Source organism: Chenopodium album, chromosome 13, assembly GCF_948465745.1.
Source record: "Chenopodium album chromosome 13, dcCheAlbu1.1, whole genome shotgun sequence".
NCBI lineage: Eukaryota > Viridiplantae > Streptophyta > Magnoliopsida > Caryophyllales > Amaranthaceae > Chenopodium > Chenopodium album.
The window spans coordinates 14,403,754-14,421,011 of NC_137846.1; the positions used below are offsets into that span (position 1 = coordinate 14,403,754).

The window sequence follows — 17,258 nt, forward strand, 5'->3', positions numbered from 1 at the left end:
CAGGAAACTAAATTTCAAAAACACCACAAAAATCTATATCCCCAAACCATAAAATTAACTTCATTAGACCAACTTCTCAATGGCTCACGTCACTACTTATTACAGTCCTCACACATTGATGAAAATTTGAATCCTATGAGTGTTCGCTTAGTGAATAAGTCCCTAGTCTGTGCAACAGAATGTCTTGCCATTGTTCTCATTTAACCTTGCCACTTCCAGAACATAACATTAAACTAATAGCTCAGTATATCACAAGAGATAAACTGTCCAAGTAACCCAGCCATTTGCATAACAAGGGACATCTTTGATACATATAAAAAAAATCCTCCTTAAAAAGATACGAGTACTTGAGAAAAATATTTAAATTGAAAGAATAGATGAGAAAAAAAAGGGAAAGAAAAAGACCAAACGACATCTTACAGCGAAGACCCAAAAGAATTGCCAAATGTTCTAACACTACCATTTCCTGGTTTCAACTAATCACCTGTCAGCAAACGACCACTCCTCTTCCCCAAAGAGGCCAGCAGCAGGATCCGATATGGAGCCGACAAAATAAGCACTGCTTGTTATCAGATAAAATCTTCGAGGCATCTTATATTTAAGGTATACATCAATAACCCAGCTTAGGCATCCGTGACTGATGAAGATGAGTGTCGTTAACTAGGCCAACTCCATTAAATTGACAATGCTCCCATCCGATGGCCTGCTTTATGAAAGAACTCGCATCTTGTGGTGAAGCAACTGCCATAGAGACGTAATAAATCTTGAGATACAAATTAGGTATAGTAGTAAGACAGAATATAGCAATATTACAAAACCACAAACACATGTAAATATGGCTGCACAACCACAAACATATGCTCACAACATCAGACAATTTAACCCAAATAATTGAAAGGTTAAATTACCATATCCAACTCAAAAGGGAGCCTCAAGAGATTCATCCCATACTTCTGCACTTCCATTAGAAGCATCTTCAACATCTTCTTCCATAGAAAGTCTAATATACTCTCTATGTGCAAACCGATCCCAATCTGTCAAGGTTGGATTCTCCCTCTCCTGTTTAAAACATAAACATATTTACATGTCTAACAAGAAAAATAGCAGAGAAGCTACCATGACACCTAACTTATATCCACAATATCTATAAAAGCAATTGATCAGTTTGACGTACCTGGCGAATAAGGAACGGGTCACGAGTTTCAAAGGCCATAAACTTATTTAGATTAAAGAGGATATTAAACACACTTCCTGAAAGTTTACTTCCTTTCAGATCACGAATGGTGAAATAACTCTCGTTCTGCAAACAAAATATGGGATACATCACATATTGGAATCATGCATTGGCAACTATGATACAAAGCATTACGAATTGGTCATGCAAACAACCTGAGAGGATTTTAATTTAAAAATTATAAGTACAGTGTACACATAATATGAGCACTGTTTCAAGCCTTAAAAAGGTTTCTTCTCAGGAGACTTTAAGTGTCACTGTCTCACTTTGTGTCCAGTGACAGGCTTTTTTTTCACCTTTATGTATTGTTCTCTTCATCTTGTTCTTGTTAACATCAGAACAGACGAGAAAAATTCAGACTAGATAACACAATATATTAAGGACAATGGATTCAAACCCATAAATATAAATCAGACCAGACTAAATTCAGATTAAAGGCACATTAAATAAGGTGAAGAAAATAACTCCTAATACACCCTGTAAGGACAAAATAAGCCACCTGAAATAGCCTGTAGGTCATTTCCATAAATTTGCTTCTGTATTTAATTAGAAGTGATCAATAGGCAATAGCCACAAGTATCTCTGATCTTCTAATAATAATCCTAGCTGTGTGTTATTCTAGAATAATCCCAACTATATAGTTTACCTTCCCAAAATCATCCAGTGTGAGTTGGAAGTTGCAACCCAAAGCATATAATATTCTTGCATTATTCTTACTTCCCTCCTACCCAACCCCTCCCTAACTCACTTTATTATACAATAACAGAGAAGGTTTGACAAGGCCCTGTGCTTTTTTTTTTTTCCCCATCATTTTACCTTTTCTTCTCATTCAATCACCAAAGCAATGTTACATTGTTAGACCATTTCTTGTGCATAAATGTCTGCAGACCACAAAACCAAAGCTAAGTTCATCCGCCCTTGTAATTTTAAAATTTCAATGCACCTATGTTTTAATTTTAAGGTATAGGCGACTATACCATGCTTGGTACAGACAAAAAACGCGGAATGAACATGTAGCTGTTTTGTAAAGAACATACAACTGTTTTGTAAAGAACATATAGTTATTTTGTAAAGGATATCCAGTTTTTTTTTTTTTTTTTTTTTTAAATCTAAAAAACATCTGTAATATTAATAAAGAACATGACAATATTATGTAATGAACATTATTTATATGTACCCACCATAATTTGAAGACAAAATTCAAAAAACATTAAACAATAAGCAAATGAGTGTTATGTCAACAATAAAATCACATTATACTGATAATCAAAGAACATGAACAGATGTTCTTTTCACTCTGTTTTGGTGTAAATAAGTTCTTTTCACTCTGGGTATATGTTCATTGCATTTTATTAGTATGTTCTTTTCATTATAGTTATATGTTCTTCACTTTTCTATATTATGTTCTTTCATGCAAAACGGCTGTACGATGCAGCGTACCAGCGCGCCTGCAAAAACCAATGATTGTGAAAAACAAAGCTCTAGCAGTCTTTACTTTGCTAAACTTTCCACCACTGCTATAAACCTATAACCCAAATCCCCTTGTTACCTAATCACATGAAAGTGAGCCAACTCTCAACAAACTTCATGTATCCAATTTCACCCAAAATTCAACCAAATTTCCTTCCCAAGCAATTTTACCCATCACATTTTGTAAATAAACTCCAACCTTTCTCTCATTCTCCGCTCCCCTCCCCTTAAAAGCTTTTAAGCCTGGCAGGCTGCTAAGAATACTTATAGGCCTATCAATTTGTAGAAATCTTAATATAAATAAGCAGCAAGAGACCAATTTTACTAAAATTTAAGGACACCCTCCCAAGGACAGGTGATTGAAGATAGCAGATAGCAGAGAGAAGGGATGGTGGAGCGGGCAGTGGGGGTATCAGGGTGGTCACCGGTGTTGCTTTCTAAGAGGGAAAGGCCAATCAGAGCTCCAAAAAACACCATTTAACATGCTTAACCGCTTTCTATATGAGATTATTTTGGATTACATAATTTGAAATATTGTGGGAGCACCCTACATAGTTGGGAATATACCTTAAAAATTTTCATATTTATTACCAAAGATAGGGATTATAAATTTTCCCTTCAAGTGTGAACTGTGAAGTTAAATATAAGGCACTCAAAAAATTGAGGAAATTGAAAAATAGGAAGTACCAAAGGGAAAATAATCAGACGTGTATGACAAGCTCACCACAATTCACAATCCAATATAATAAAAAAAATTATAATTATGTATCAAGTTTTGCAAAAAGACAAACCTCAGGTCCAACCATATCAATGATCTGACATAATATATCTTCAAAAAGCACTGGTTCTTGAGCCATGCACTCCATTCGATGCAACTGCTCTTCATAAAAAAATTGCATTTCATTCCTTGTGATGATTCCATTTCCATCGAGGTCTATGCATTTAAACCTGTCAATGGAAAAAAGTCAGAAACCCAGAGAAGCAACAAAGACAATACTTGGATCCAGGAAAAGAAAAAAAAAAACCCTAATAACTACAATCATTATTTCATGTAATGTTCTGTTTTACAGAAAATGAATTCCTGATTGATGACATCTCTCAGGATCCAAAGCTAAACAACTGCCCCCTCCCCCTAATTTTTCCCACATCAACCTTGTGACCATTGGAACCCCAACTCCAAACCACTGGAATAGAATATAAAGTTGCTAACCAATACTCAACTTGAACGTCTTCCAAACCCATAGGTCATAAATTTAAGACCAAAAATTCTGCCAACCAAAACTGTAAAAGATGCATGAAAAATATGTTTGACTAGACATACCAATATTCAAGACTGGGTTCTGAAGATTTATCTTCCTCTGCCAATATGAAATAAACAAAATCTTCATATCCCATCTTGCCCTCAACAGTACTAGTGAACTTTCTCGGAACCTAGTAGAAGATTACGCAAGGGGAAAGATATTATTAGTTTGTAAAAGTGTACACAGATAAAAGCCTTCTCTGGGGAAAGGTTTTGTACACAGAGAACAAAGAACTACTGAGACAATATACCTGGGAAAATATTCTATCAACAATCCTGTAAGTAAGTGCATGGTTCCCATATCTGATAAGGTTCTCTTTATCAATGAAGAAATCGTGATCTGTGTCCAACTCCCAAAATTTGCAATATATCACATAGAAGTGCTCATAGGAGAAGTACCTACAATGCAATAGTTAGAAAGTGCAGAAATGAGAAAGCTCCCTAACTGGAACAAACCATGAGAGCTCAAAAAGGGGTACAAACTACATTGGGATGGAAAGTTTAAAAAACCAACAGTAGTGACAAAATATGATCAAACAAGTCACCTAAAGATAACCACACATTTCCCTTCCCCACCCCCAACAAGAAAATGACAAAAATAATTACGACCCATATCTTTCAGACTATGAAATTGCATAGAACCTAAAATGGGGTCTTTAGATTCTATATATTAATTGCTACTGTTTCAACAGAACAAAGAACCCAAGAAAGCAAGGACTCCAAAATAAGTCATCATCTAGAACATAAGTTAAAACCTTCTACAGCTTGCACCCAATAACAAAATACCTCTTAGAGATCACATAACAGCCTTGTGTGTAATTACGATGGGCACCGTCACACATGCCATAAAAGACACCATAATTCACTATCAAATTTTGAAGATAAAACTACCATCTACAAGTGCAGTAAAACATACTTCCTCTGTTTTTATTAACTTGCAACACACCACTTCGGCACGCACTATAAGGAAGATACTAACTAGGTAAATGGACAAATTAATAATATATTTTGCCACCAATAAGAAGAAAGCGGTAAGTTGTTAGAGTTTAAACTTTATAACTTAATCAGTCCGTTTATCTTTTCTAATCACTTCTTCGAATAGTGTGCCAAAAAAGTGTGTTGCAAGTGTGGAAAAAACAAAGGAAGTAGCTTGTATAAAGAAAATTCAGCTCAACTCTACCTCAGAACTTTGTTAATGTCCTCTTCTTCATCAGCTTGTTGCATAGCCGCAATTAAATTTCCACGCTTCAGCTCTCTGAGGGTTAGTTGACCATTTCCGGCTCTATTAATGTAGTAAAAAATTCTGTATATAACAGTTTCCGCTGTCCCATCACCAAATGAAAAGAAATTACAAACTAAAAGACATATAATAAAACTCTAATATATACCATGATACCAAGGGGAAAAGAGAAAAAAGTCAAGAGGATCCGATTAAAAAAGAAGCCTAGTTACATCTAATCAAATTTTTGGTTAATTTGATTATTAGTTTTGTAGATGTTATATTGATTGGTTTGAATAAATTAATACAAAAATAGTTTTTTTTTTTTCATAAAATTAAGAACCTTTCACATATAGACTTGTCAACAAATCTCAAAAAGTCAACTGGCCAGATATATTTTAAGGGTAGAAGACATCATATCAAGCTCTAATCAACACGCTCAAAACATACAAGGTCTACAGATACATCAGCCCTAGACAATAATAGTTAAAAAAAAAAAAAAAAAAAAAAAAAAAAAAAAAAAAAAAAAAACTTTGACAAAGAAATACAAAAAAAAAAAAAATGAAATATGAAGAATTGAGGCTTGAAACACAAACAATACACCATTCAACCCAGAAACTGATAGAAACACTTACAATATTCCATGGGTTAGTCAATTATCACTTACTCTTCATTTTAACTCAAGTACCTATGTCAAATACTCTACACTTAAAAATAGGTCTCACACTTTCACTTAGACACTCACCCAATCAACACATTCAGCTCATACAAGGTCTACACAGACATCAGCCTAGACCATACCTGCCAGGATATGTTGGATAAAGCATGCCAGGATCAGGAAATCTACATTTCAGCTTATAAAGAAACCAGATGAAGCCATTTGACATGTATATATACAACACCTGGACTTTCTAACAGGTTGAAATTTGCTGATATATTTGGCATTCACATCTTGTGTATGACCCAGACATATATTTCCATATGACAATGGTGTACGTTGAAGAAAATATTATGGTTAACCAAAAAAAAAGGGGGGGGTCAAATTAGGAGGTTTTCTGAAGAAGCTGTACAGATTGGAGAAACCGAGTAGTGTAATTATAATCCTCACAATCAGCCTCAAGATCTCAACTAAAAATAGAATTTAAGTATTCTAATCAAACATCCCCAAAATATCTTATAGATCCTCAAATGCTACTACTTGCAACTAAAACACTATCGGAGTGTAGCTTCATTTTTCACCTTTTCAACAAAGCACCAGCAGCCGAGAATTAAACAAGCTAAATTGATAACTTCCAAACCGACCTAATCCAAAAACATGAGCAGAAAAACAAAAAGGTTTTGCCAGCTTACCTCACTTCAGATTCCCAATTCATGAAGCAAAATGAACGATACAAAGGTGAAAGCATTTTGAAAGGTAAAATGCAAAAAAATGAATCTAAAAAGTTCATCCTGAATACTACATGAAGCATATACTAGGAGAATGAAATCAAGAAAATACCATATCTTTCCTGAAACTCTGGCGTACTCTGCAAGAATTCCAGTCCTGGATGAGTTGACAAAAGCTCTCGAAGTACAGGCTTAAAGTCATCCTACAGTAAGAATTCAATCATGTTAATCCGTAAACAAGAAATTAATTCTAGAACATTGTACATTTTAACCATATTAATACAACAATCAGGACTCAATAGCTTTACATATATTACTATGGAACTCTAGACCTCCATTGTGGGTCACAAGTAAAAAATGTGGCATATAAAAGAGTTAACCAGGTATTTGGGTTTTCTTTCCCTTACTTTTGATACTTGATTTACAAACAATAAGATGCAATTAATTTTTGAAAAAAAAACACCTTATTCTGCTTTCAATGTATTTAATATTTATTTATGAACCTGTGAGCTATCATCCCTTGGCATATTGTCTCTCATTCAATTTTGAAAAGAAAATCAACAATGACTCAAAATACACCCTACGGAGAGCAAATCATTTTCAGCATCAAGAGAATTTTCCAGAATCTTTTTAAAAAGCAGGCAACTACAATACGAATTACCCAAAAATTCTCATTTCTGATATTTTTAAGAAAATCATCTTTAAATCACATATACAAGAGCATATATACAATAAAAGATGCACTCAGAATTCTTTTTCCAAGATTAAGAAGTTAACAATGAAAAAACCAGCATTTTTTTTTCTTCCAGTTCTTTTCATTTCACTGTTCTCACGAAAATAAGGAAAATCTGGGCAGCAACTCAGAGAAAAGTCTTTATATTCCTACAAGCAAAGTTGACCAATTTATGCAGAAAATACAGGAGATTCTGATTAATGATTAATCGATTTGCGTCTTCACAATTGCTGGACCTGCTCTATCATTCTTCCCACTTCCTCTGTTCTCAGTGTCAAAGTGACCATTAGTGATATTACATGTGGAAATAAAAATATCAGGGTTATGACCATGGGTAAATTGAGAAAAATAAGATTTATAAGCAAAGCCTGCCACTTAATTTACAAGGGAAAATACTCAAAATGCAAACATTCAAAAGACAAGAAAATGTGAACTTCAAATGAAAACTTAAGCCAGATCCTTACAGGCTTAAACCACAAGTTAGAAACTTTGAAACCTGAAACCTAAACTAATATCTATGTCCTGAATGTTATGCATCCCCACTTTTATTAATACAGAAACAACTTCAAGAGAAATAGTGCTCGTTCAACATACTAGGGGGAAGAAAAAGAGAAAGAAAAAATGAAAAAGAATCATCAAACTCACCTGGGTCAAAAATTTGCAGTCCGGTTGCTTCATGATAGTATATATTTGAGTAGCTATGTCCATGGTCAGCATATTACCGTTGACCCAATAATCAACAAAAGCATCCCTACAAAGATATCCTTAGGTTAAAACAAATTACCTCCAATGGAAATTGAAAGAGACCTCAAATTCCACATTTCAAGCAGCCTATACAAGAAAGGCTGGGAACTGACCAATCCAGAAGAGAACGCAGAGGTAATGTTTTAATGGTAAGCACTAAGGTAAAAAAAAATAATTAAATAAATAAGCTAAAATAAAAATAAAAAGAGCAAAAGGAAAACATTCAATCCATATGATTGATGCAGTGTTCTTTATAAAATCCCAGTATTTTTCTTTATTTTTCATTTACACTGGCATATTCTTTCATTGTAAGGAAACATGAGAGTGGGTAGCAAATCCTGCAAGAAAATAATAAGGTAAACACATCACTGAATGATAGCCACAAGACTCACATGTACCCATCTTCACTGTCTGAAATATGCCTTCTTCCTTTTTCACAATTCTTTTAATTTATTCTAGATAAATTTATACGGTACCTCTGGGAGAATGCAGAAATCCAGAACATAACAATCAATACAAATTTACACATTAGACAGAGATGTTGTAGTATACTCCCTTAGGCATCAGCTAAAACATTACTAAAATAAAAAGTTTGAAGGCTCATAATGCCAAATACTGCCGTTTAAGGTCTCGGCCTTTAAAAAAATACTTGAAACAAAAAATGACTAGGCATCAACCAAAAACTAGATAAGTGACATGCATGGTAAACATAAATCATATGGCGACAAAGGCAAAAATAATCTTTAAAGAAAAACCTAATAATCCTTTGTCATGGGACACTTTAACAGCAAAAAAAAAAAAGAATTATTCCATCAAGTTCCAAAGTTCTAGGCCTTCTAGATGCATGAAGCACATGTATGAAAAGCCCATAATAATATTTCTTTACCAAAACTTTCAGTTAATAAGCAGTTATTAATTCCATTTAACCACCATATATCTAGGCCACAGCCGATCCAACAAATACCAATAGCATCAGCAAAAAAAAAAAAAAAAAATAAATAAATAAACAAATACTTGACACGTGGAATTGAAATTCAAAGTCAAATTCTCTTTCCAAAATGATAAGGCGCCACTACAAATATCCAAAATCTAAACAAATACTAAAGCCTCAAACTTGGTTGTCTCGAATACATGCAAGAACTGCTGATCAATAAGGGGTAACAAGTTCATTGTTGTGCAAACAATATGGAATTGGAAAGGAGAGTGAAAAGGAGTCACATAGCTGTTAAATGACAACTGATCACATCATATCTGACAAAAATAATACCCACCAAAAGGAACAAAAGGATCTGCAATAACCTAAATTAGGATTTAGTTGTATACCTGGTGACAAATCCAGTGCTACTGCTATCAATCTTTTGAAAGAGGACAGTAGAGAAGAAGGACGGGAGCTTGCATATTTCTTTCGTAACAGCTTTGAACTCTGCTACAGAAGATTAAAAATGAGCATGTCGGATCTCTTACAAAATTTTCAACCACATTTAGTTTAAGTTTCTCACCATGCATTGGAAGGCCTTCTGTATGACCGTAAAAAAACTGATTTATTCTAAACAGGCACCGCTCCTTCAGTTCCTTTGGTGCTGGACGGCCGTTCTGGAAGTAAAACTGCAATGTATGCATAGAAGTCACAATAAAGACCCTCACATTTAATGGAAAGCTCTTTCGAACAACAAAGGCTAAGTTAGAATCAACAAAATAAAAGATGGAGACAAAGACAACAAACCGGTGGTATCAGCTCTTTCACTGGCTCGCTCAATACTTTAAGTGGGCTTCCTAAGGAAGAAGGACCGGCCCTCTGTTTCATAATACGAGGTGAACCTGATGAGCTTCTCGGTGAGAGTGGAGGCGCACTCCCAGCAGGAAACATGGATGGTATTGAATTGCTAGCAGCAGCATTTGTACTAGAAGCATTTCCGGCAACATTTAAAGGATTCCCAGCTTTTGCGTCATTAACTAGTGATTTTACCTGCAGCCAGACCAGCGTTTATATGCAAAAAGCAAAGCACTTTAAAACACACACCACTAAAAAAATGCAACATGCCACAGTTCAGGAATTTAAGAGCAGTAAAAGAAATCAAATGAAAATCGCATAGAATAATTTAGCTATTAAACATGAAGGGCCAAAGTTGGTAAAATTGAAGAAAAAGGTAGCAACTTCATGCGAAGACATCAAAGCATACTACTACAATATTCAAATTGTTTAGCATTCACCATAAATAAACTCCCAGAACAACCTACTGACCTAACTAAAATATAGATGGATAGAGAAGCCACATTAATCTGACACCAAAACATAGCTCCCACATACAGACCAAACAGAAATGTACTGTCAGCAATTGACATAGCTGGAAATCCCCCATAAACCAAAAAAAAAAATTACAAACAAATTGAAGATTAGATATAAAGTTTGCAGTATTAGACAGACTGTTGCACATGACTTATTTTTCCTTTAATAAAAAACATATAAAAGGGGGTTCAGTGCATCGCCCATATAAAGGGGGATTTTTTTTTTTTTTTTTTTTTTTTTTTTTGTGGGGGGGGGGGGGGGGGGGGGGGGGGGGGGGGGGATGGGTTACATCACACCCCTAGTCTATATCTTAATCAACAGAATATATTCTCCCAAAACTCTCAATCAAGCAAAACTTTCCTGTTTTGTCGGTCACTCTTCTTCGCAACAACCAGAAGCAAAATTTTCCAACATTAATACATACCCCTAGTCCATATCATAATTAAGAAATATTCTCCCAAATCCCTCAATCAAACAAAACTTTCCTGTTTTCATGGTCACTCTTCTTGACAATCTGAAGCAAGTTTATCCAACAATAATGACCTCATCATGAATGCCAACATCTAATAGATTATTAAGACGCTTGCTTGGATGATGAACAATTTCATTTTAAAGCAGCATTCAAATCCAGAATGTTGTTACTTAAAATAATACAACTCAGTTACAAGACTTCAAACTAGGAAAGAAAAGTTTGCTTGAAATTCTCATAACAAGCAAAGGCATTCCATTTTTCCAAGTTAAAACTGAAATCTCAGAAGCCGACCTAATATAATTGAGCTATTCATTGACCCTTCCACAGCTCATCATAGAATGAGAGAACCTGGAATTGAATGAGACAACCTGGAAAAGGGCAAAAATTGACTTATGCAACTAGGTCTAGTCAATGTTTAGACTCCAAAGCTTACAAGACCTTGCACCAATTAAAAGCGATGGCGCAATGCCATTACCAAAGAGTCCATCAGAAATATGTCCCCCACATTTTGCCCATGCTCCTTATAGATCAATTACAACGAAATAGCCGATGTTGATGAGAGTGTCAAGCACCAAAACTCCCTCATTCCATAAAAGGCTCTTCACATATACCAAGGTATCGAGAAAGTCATTCATCGTACATTTGCACACCCCAGATATATTAACTGTATTTACTTCAGCACCAATGAAGTAGGCTGTAAATGACATCTCACAGAAACCAACTTTCATAAACTCATAAAACAATATCTTAAAAACAAACAGCTAATTTCTGCAGCTGAAATGCAAATTGCAAAAGTATGTTGTTCTTGATCAAATCTAAACCAAAACTGACCTTCAACCACTCAAGGTACACGAATTGCCAATCCCAAGAGTTTAGTAAGCATGTAGCAACCACTAGTGTTAAGCTGGCTTTTGCAAGTACAGCTTCCATCATCTTTAGATGAAAATATCTTAGTCCTAGAAATTACAAAGGAAGATCAATAAAATGAATCATGACCATCCCAAATCATATCAATTACTGCCCCTGGTGTGCACTGATCAACCATAGCTCCAATATAGAGATGACGGTTCCAATAGCAATCGAACGTCTATAAACATAAATTTACTTAACCATAGGAAGGAAAGCCATTTCATTTCTTGTATCTTTGGAAACCCACAAGTGTTAATTTACTTCTTGTCTCTTAACACATCAAGAACTGCTCAACAAACAAGTGATTTGCCCTCAAAATGAAAATGACCAGCTGTTAAGATCCTTCGGCAGGTGAATTTCCCAATACATAAATAACAAAGAGAAGATATGCGTACATGATACTTCCCATTTGTGTGAGGCATACATTTCAGATGATAAACTTATTTTCCACAACATTTCGAAACAAAAATTCTCACCACCAGATGATACTTCCAACATAATTCCAGTGTACACGATACCCTCCAATAGAACATTTCAATAACGAATTTTCGAGCTGGTAATCTTAATGAAAGAAACAAACCTACCTAGAATCTAATTTCCGCAATTTAACAAAACACAAGTAAATGCAAGCATTTAACAAGCAAGATTCATACTCTCACACAACACCAAGAAAAACCTAAAAACAGCAGCAAATTAAAGAAACAAAAATTTGAGAAATGCTTACCAAACGATTGGTTTCGGGGAGCGAAAGCCATTGCTCAAAGAGGTCTTGGGCAATATATGGATTCGCTTTAAGCGCCAACGGCGAAACCTCAGGCAATTGCAAGAGCTCAGCATCAAGAGCTACCAAATCTCCATTAAAATCCATATCCATTAACAAAATTATCAAGAATCAGGGATCAATCTCTGAATAAAACTACGTAACAACATGCAAAACGATGAAATCGCCAAACCCTAGACGATGAACAACAGCTACAACAACAATAGCGAGGAACCACAAATCGCTTCACAATTTTGAATATCAACCCAACAAATCAACGATTGATTCACGAGCATTAAAACCCCCAAAATCAAAACAAATTCCAAATCAAGATTCAGTTCCGCGGTACTCAACGAAAAATGAATTCGCGAAAAACAAGAAATCAACAGATCTTGAATGAAGCGCGAATCGAAAGCAGCAGATTACAGAGAAAGAGATCGGAAAATGGTGCGATTCGAGGCCTCGAAATCAGAGCCCTCGGAGAAGATGAAGAAGAAGAACGAAGGAGGAGGAGGAGAGAGAATGATAGAGAGAGAAAAAGGAGAAAGAGGGGGTTTCAGAAGAGGGCGCCTGAATGAAAGGAAGGGACACGTCGAATGCTAAAAGGCTTTTTTTAAGTCTTTTTTTTCTCTTACAAAATGAAAATTAGCATATGAGGGAGTAGTACTATGGTCCATGACTTCATGGTACTTGGTTCCAGACATCGTATCCCGTATTCAAGCTGGTTGATTGCATTAAAATGGATATGAATACAGAGATGGATATGGACGGATATTAATCTGTTGTATGGTTTGTGGTGCTTAGTTTGGGATATCATATCTCGTATTCAGGCTGGTTGTAGTAAAATAGGTGTGGATATGAAGATAGATATGGTGACGGATATTGATACGTCGTATGATTCATGGTACTTGGTTGGGACATCGTATCCCGTAATTAAGCTGGTTGCAGTAAAAGGGATACGGAAGTGGATATGGTGATTGATATTGATCTGATGTATATCCTTATAGAAGGTACATCATATCTCGTATTCAAGATGGTTGCTGTAAAATGGATATTAATGTGAATATGGCAACAGATATGGATACAGTGACGGATATTGATATGCCGTACATCCTTACAGAATGTTGCGGTAACATGGATACATATATGGATACGATTAGGCTTTTGCCAATACTATTCAAGATGGTTTCTGTAAAATGGATATGGATGCGAATATGGCGACAGATATGGATACAGTGACGGATATTGATATGCCATACATCCTTACAAAATGTTGCGATAACATGAATACAGATATGGATACAACTAGTCTTTTGCCAATACAACGTACGGACTTATTATTGGTTTTTTTTTTTTTTTTTGGTTTGTGTGATTTTAAATATTAAGTGCGATGTGTATTTGGAAAGGAAAGGATAAATGGTGTAAGACACTTTGCTGAATGTAGTGAGTACTTCCTCTGTTTTTTTTTTAGTTGATACCTTTCTATTATCACACTTGTCCACGGATGTTTTTTAACAATTAATATCTCTAATTATCAACATTTTAAAATTATAAAAACTGGATATTAATAAAATATACATTGAAACGATTCAAACAAGATCCCACATAAATATGTTTTATCAAATCTATAAACCACAAAAGCAAGTCAAAGCGTGTTGTCAAATGGTGTCAACTAAAAAAATGGAGGAAGTATTAAATAGTAGCATGGACACATGACTGATTATTGATCACTAGTTATTTGTAAGCATTATTCTTAATTTTGCATCTCATACAATCGATGTGTTCATTAGACTGTGACTCTTTAACAATAGTTTGTTTCTGTTTCATTCTTTCTTATGTAAAGTAATAGTAACATTTTTATGTTGATATTCATGGGATAGAACACCAATCGATAATTAAGAAGATAGATTAGAATAGTATTATTGATTACGTGTTTAAGGTAACTATTCGAAATCATATTATTTGGAATATAGCATCCACATCTTCATGTAAGATTTTTTTGTTTTATTTTTGAACTCCTTCATCTCTCATGGCATGGTGCATGGTGTTTTACTATTGAGAAATTTTTGGGAATTTAATTCAAAAAGAGGATTTAAAAAGTGGATGGACTAAAATTAAAGAGGGAAAGAGAAGAAAAGGTTGAATTGAAGGGGAGATAAAGATGAAATGTGCGTGGAAGATGAAGTATAGTTGATTTGGATTATTGTGGATTTTCTGAAGTTAAAAATGTAACGTGGCACATTGGATTAAAAAAGGAGAAGATTGGAAAGTGTAATAGGATGGGGACATGCATCATTCATGGTTTGAGTTTTTAAATATAAAGTATAGAAGTATAGAAGAATAGATATGTTATAGTTGTATTTTGTCTATTTTATCTTTATATAAAAGTGTAGTGAAATTATTGTGCATCGCACAAACCTAACCTAGTAGAAACATCATTTTGAGACGCATGAAGTAAAAGACCAGTAGGTATGGCAAACAGTGATAAATACTACTTTTTATTTTGTAAGGTCTTTCACTTAGACTATCACAAAAATGCATATTGATGAATCAAAGTCATTGTAACTTTTCTTTAATAACAAGTTGACTACACTACCCAACTACGTATTACTAACTTTCCAATGTGCTATTCCCTACATTAGTTTCCATTGTAAACTTAAACTCGTCATTTGTGCTTGAGTCCTTTTCTCTATCCTTTAAACACCATGCACTATTACCAATCTCTGTGCTTAAGTGCTTTTCTCTATCCTTCCTTCTGCCACACAGTATTATCTCTCATCTTTCTTTGCTTCTCCAATTCCTATCCATGGAAGTTCAAATTCAGTCAAAGACAAAGTATTGATTAAAAATGTACAACATCCGCAAATCTATCAACGAAGGAGAGATTAATTTTAGGTCTATGCATGCGTTAAATTCAATGGTGATGTCAAAATTGTTCACGAGAAGAGAAAGGTTACAATCATGGGTGTAGGATCAATGGTTGAAGCTATGATTGTAAAGCTGAGTATATACATTTTCTAATTGAACTTTGAATGCGCTTTTTTTAGCTAAGTTTGAGGCTTAAGGAAGCAGATTTGACGGTACAGTGCAGTGATGCTTGGGAATGAATTTTCATGGTTAGGGGTTAATATTTTTGTTGGCATAGTAAAGGAGTGTAAATTTGATGATCATTGAGAATTACTTCTTTCTCAAGGTACTCAATTGATTATTTAAGTTTACTTGAACATTTTCCTCTTGATTTCAGTTGTTTATCAAAGGATATTAAATTCTTTTTTGAAAATAGATTCTCATAGATTTTAGGTTGTTTAAAGGCTAGTTAAATTGCATGCTGATAAAGTTATATATCACCCCTAGCTAATTGTTCCATTAGCCTTCCATTAAGTAGGTTTTCAAATGATGGTACTATTAAAACATAAAATAACAACAATTAAATTTCTAAATAAATTATATATGTGCAACCACCATTTTCTAGCTCCAACGAGGGTTTTTTATTTATTTATTTATTTATTTATTTTTGTTGATTATATTTTTGGTGTTTAAAGAGCCACAAGGGTGGGGGTGAGAATTCCCAGGATCTCTTGGAACCGGGAGGGAAGCTCTAACCACTTGAGCTATCCTTCACTCTCTATTTTTGTTGATTATAGCAAAGCTTTAAATATTCTTATGAGATTGATCTGACATATGTGTTTGTATTTGATTTTTCATTCACCAGCCATTTCAAAATTGTATGTTGTAGACACCCATTTGTGTCTCCCCAAAACCAAACCCAGTGATGAATGCCTTGCACGTTGTGTTATTATCGAATTAGGTGAAAGTGATTCGAAAGCCAAGTGTTGCGGTTTAGTTTTAATTAAATTCTTTTCTTTCTGTTTTCGAAAACCCACTCTATTTTATTTGAAAACGTCCATTTCAGTTTATTTTGGTCCATGATAAGGGTCCAATAATGGTGTAGATGGATGGGGCTCGAAGAGACCTTTCCAACGATATATTATAAGCCCGATTCCGATGAATATTGAGGAAGTTATGGCCGAAATACTAAACTGGGCCCAGTTATTTATTTTAATGCGGCCCAATGATCTAGAGGAGGGCCCAATATTAATTATTATTCCTAAAATTATTAGGATTAATTATAGTTTTCTAGAAGTTTCTAGAAAGTTCCTTTTAATTCTAATATTGTTAGATTTAATAATTAATTATCTTAAAAGATTTTTATTTGGAATAAAATATTGTTTTGTTATCTTAAAAATATGTATTTTATCTTCTGTACGGATTCCGTAGATCAAGTTGATTAAAGATCGGATTCCGCGTGAAGAAAAACGCGCTAATACAGGCTGTCGCCAAACGACAAGTCTGTCGCCGCGCGACAGACATTGTCGCGTCGCGACAGAGTTAGTTCCTGGCGACATCGTGGAGTTTTATTCCTTATCAAATTCTATGTTTTTCCGGATTATTTTCATTATAAATAGCGTCCGAATCCCTGTTTTCAAAAATCATTCATCATTCACAATCATCAACTCTTTCTCAATTTTCTCTATTCTCTCATCAAGAATTGCTTAATTCTTCTTTTCTCCCTCTCTTTCTAAACTAGCTTTTTTTCACATACAATATTCCGCATTCACAAGGCTTAGAGTCTCTTAGCCAAGTTCGAAGTTGCCTTCGCCCTAGACGTGAAAGGTTGATAATTTCTGAGGGTTTGGTCCAAAACTAGTCAAAACTTTATTTAATTTGATTCTAATTTAATTCT

General features: G+C 34.6%; 1 protein-coding gene across 2 annotated transcripts; it reads right to left on the reverse strand.

Moving 5' to 3' along the window:
- Positions 1–259: 259 nt before the first annotated feature.
- On the reverse strand, positions 260–13,104 carry LOC145574619 (serine/threonine protein phosphatase 2A regulatory subunit B''beta-like). 2 transcript variants are annotated; one of them, XM_081632450.1, is made up of 13 exons: positions 12,479–13,104; positions 9,810–10,052; positions 9,586–9,691; positions 9,410–9,509; positions 7,988–8,093; positions 6,722–6,812; positions 5,185–5,326; positions 4,256–4,403; positions 4,026–4,135; positions 3,496–3,652; positions 1,175–1,300; positions 909–1,059; positions 260–741 (listed from the first exon to the last, which is right to left on the reverse strand). In XM_081632450.1, exons 1-12 carry the CDS (start codon positions 12,626–12,628, stop codon positions 919–921), a joined length of 1,620 nt encoding a protein of 539 aa, XP_081488576.1. In that variant the 5' UTR covers positions 12,629–13,104; the 3' UTR covers positions 260–741; positions 909–918. The 2 variants fall into 2 exon arrangements, with proteins under 2 accessions (XP_081488576.1, XP_081488575.1); XM_081632449.1 differs by having other exon boundaries at positions 9,410–9,512.
- Between the last annotated feature and the right edge of the window lie 4,154 nt (positions 13,105–17,258).

Bases quoted from the DNA above. Each gene is read 5' to 3' on its own strand.
- LOC145574619 (XM_081632449.1), bottom strand. From the start codon at position 12,628: ATGGATATGGATTTTAATGGAGATTTGGTAGCTCTTGATGCTGAGCTC. The intron at 9,513-9,585 runs GTGAGAAACTTA...AATCTTCTGTAG, and splicing joins AGAAGGCCTTCCAATGCATG to CAGAGTTCAAAGCTGTTACG. The intron at 6,813-7,987 runs GTGAGTTTGATG...TTCTTACTGTAG, and splicing joins ACTGCAAATTTTTGACCCAG to GATGACTTTAAGCCTGTACT.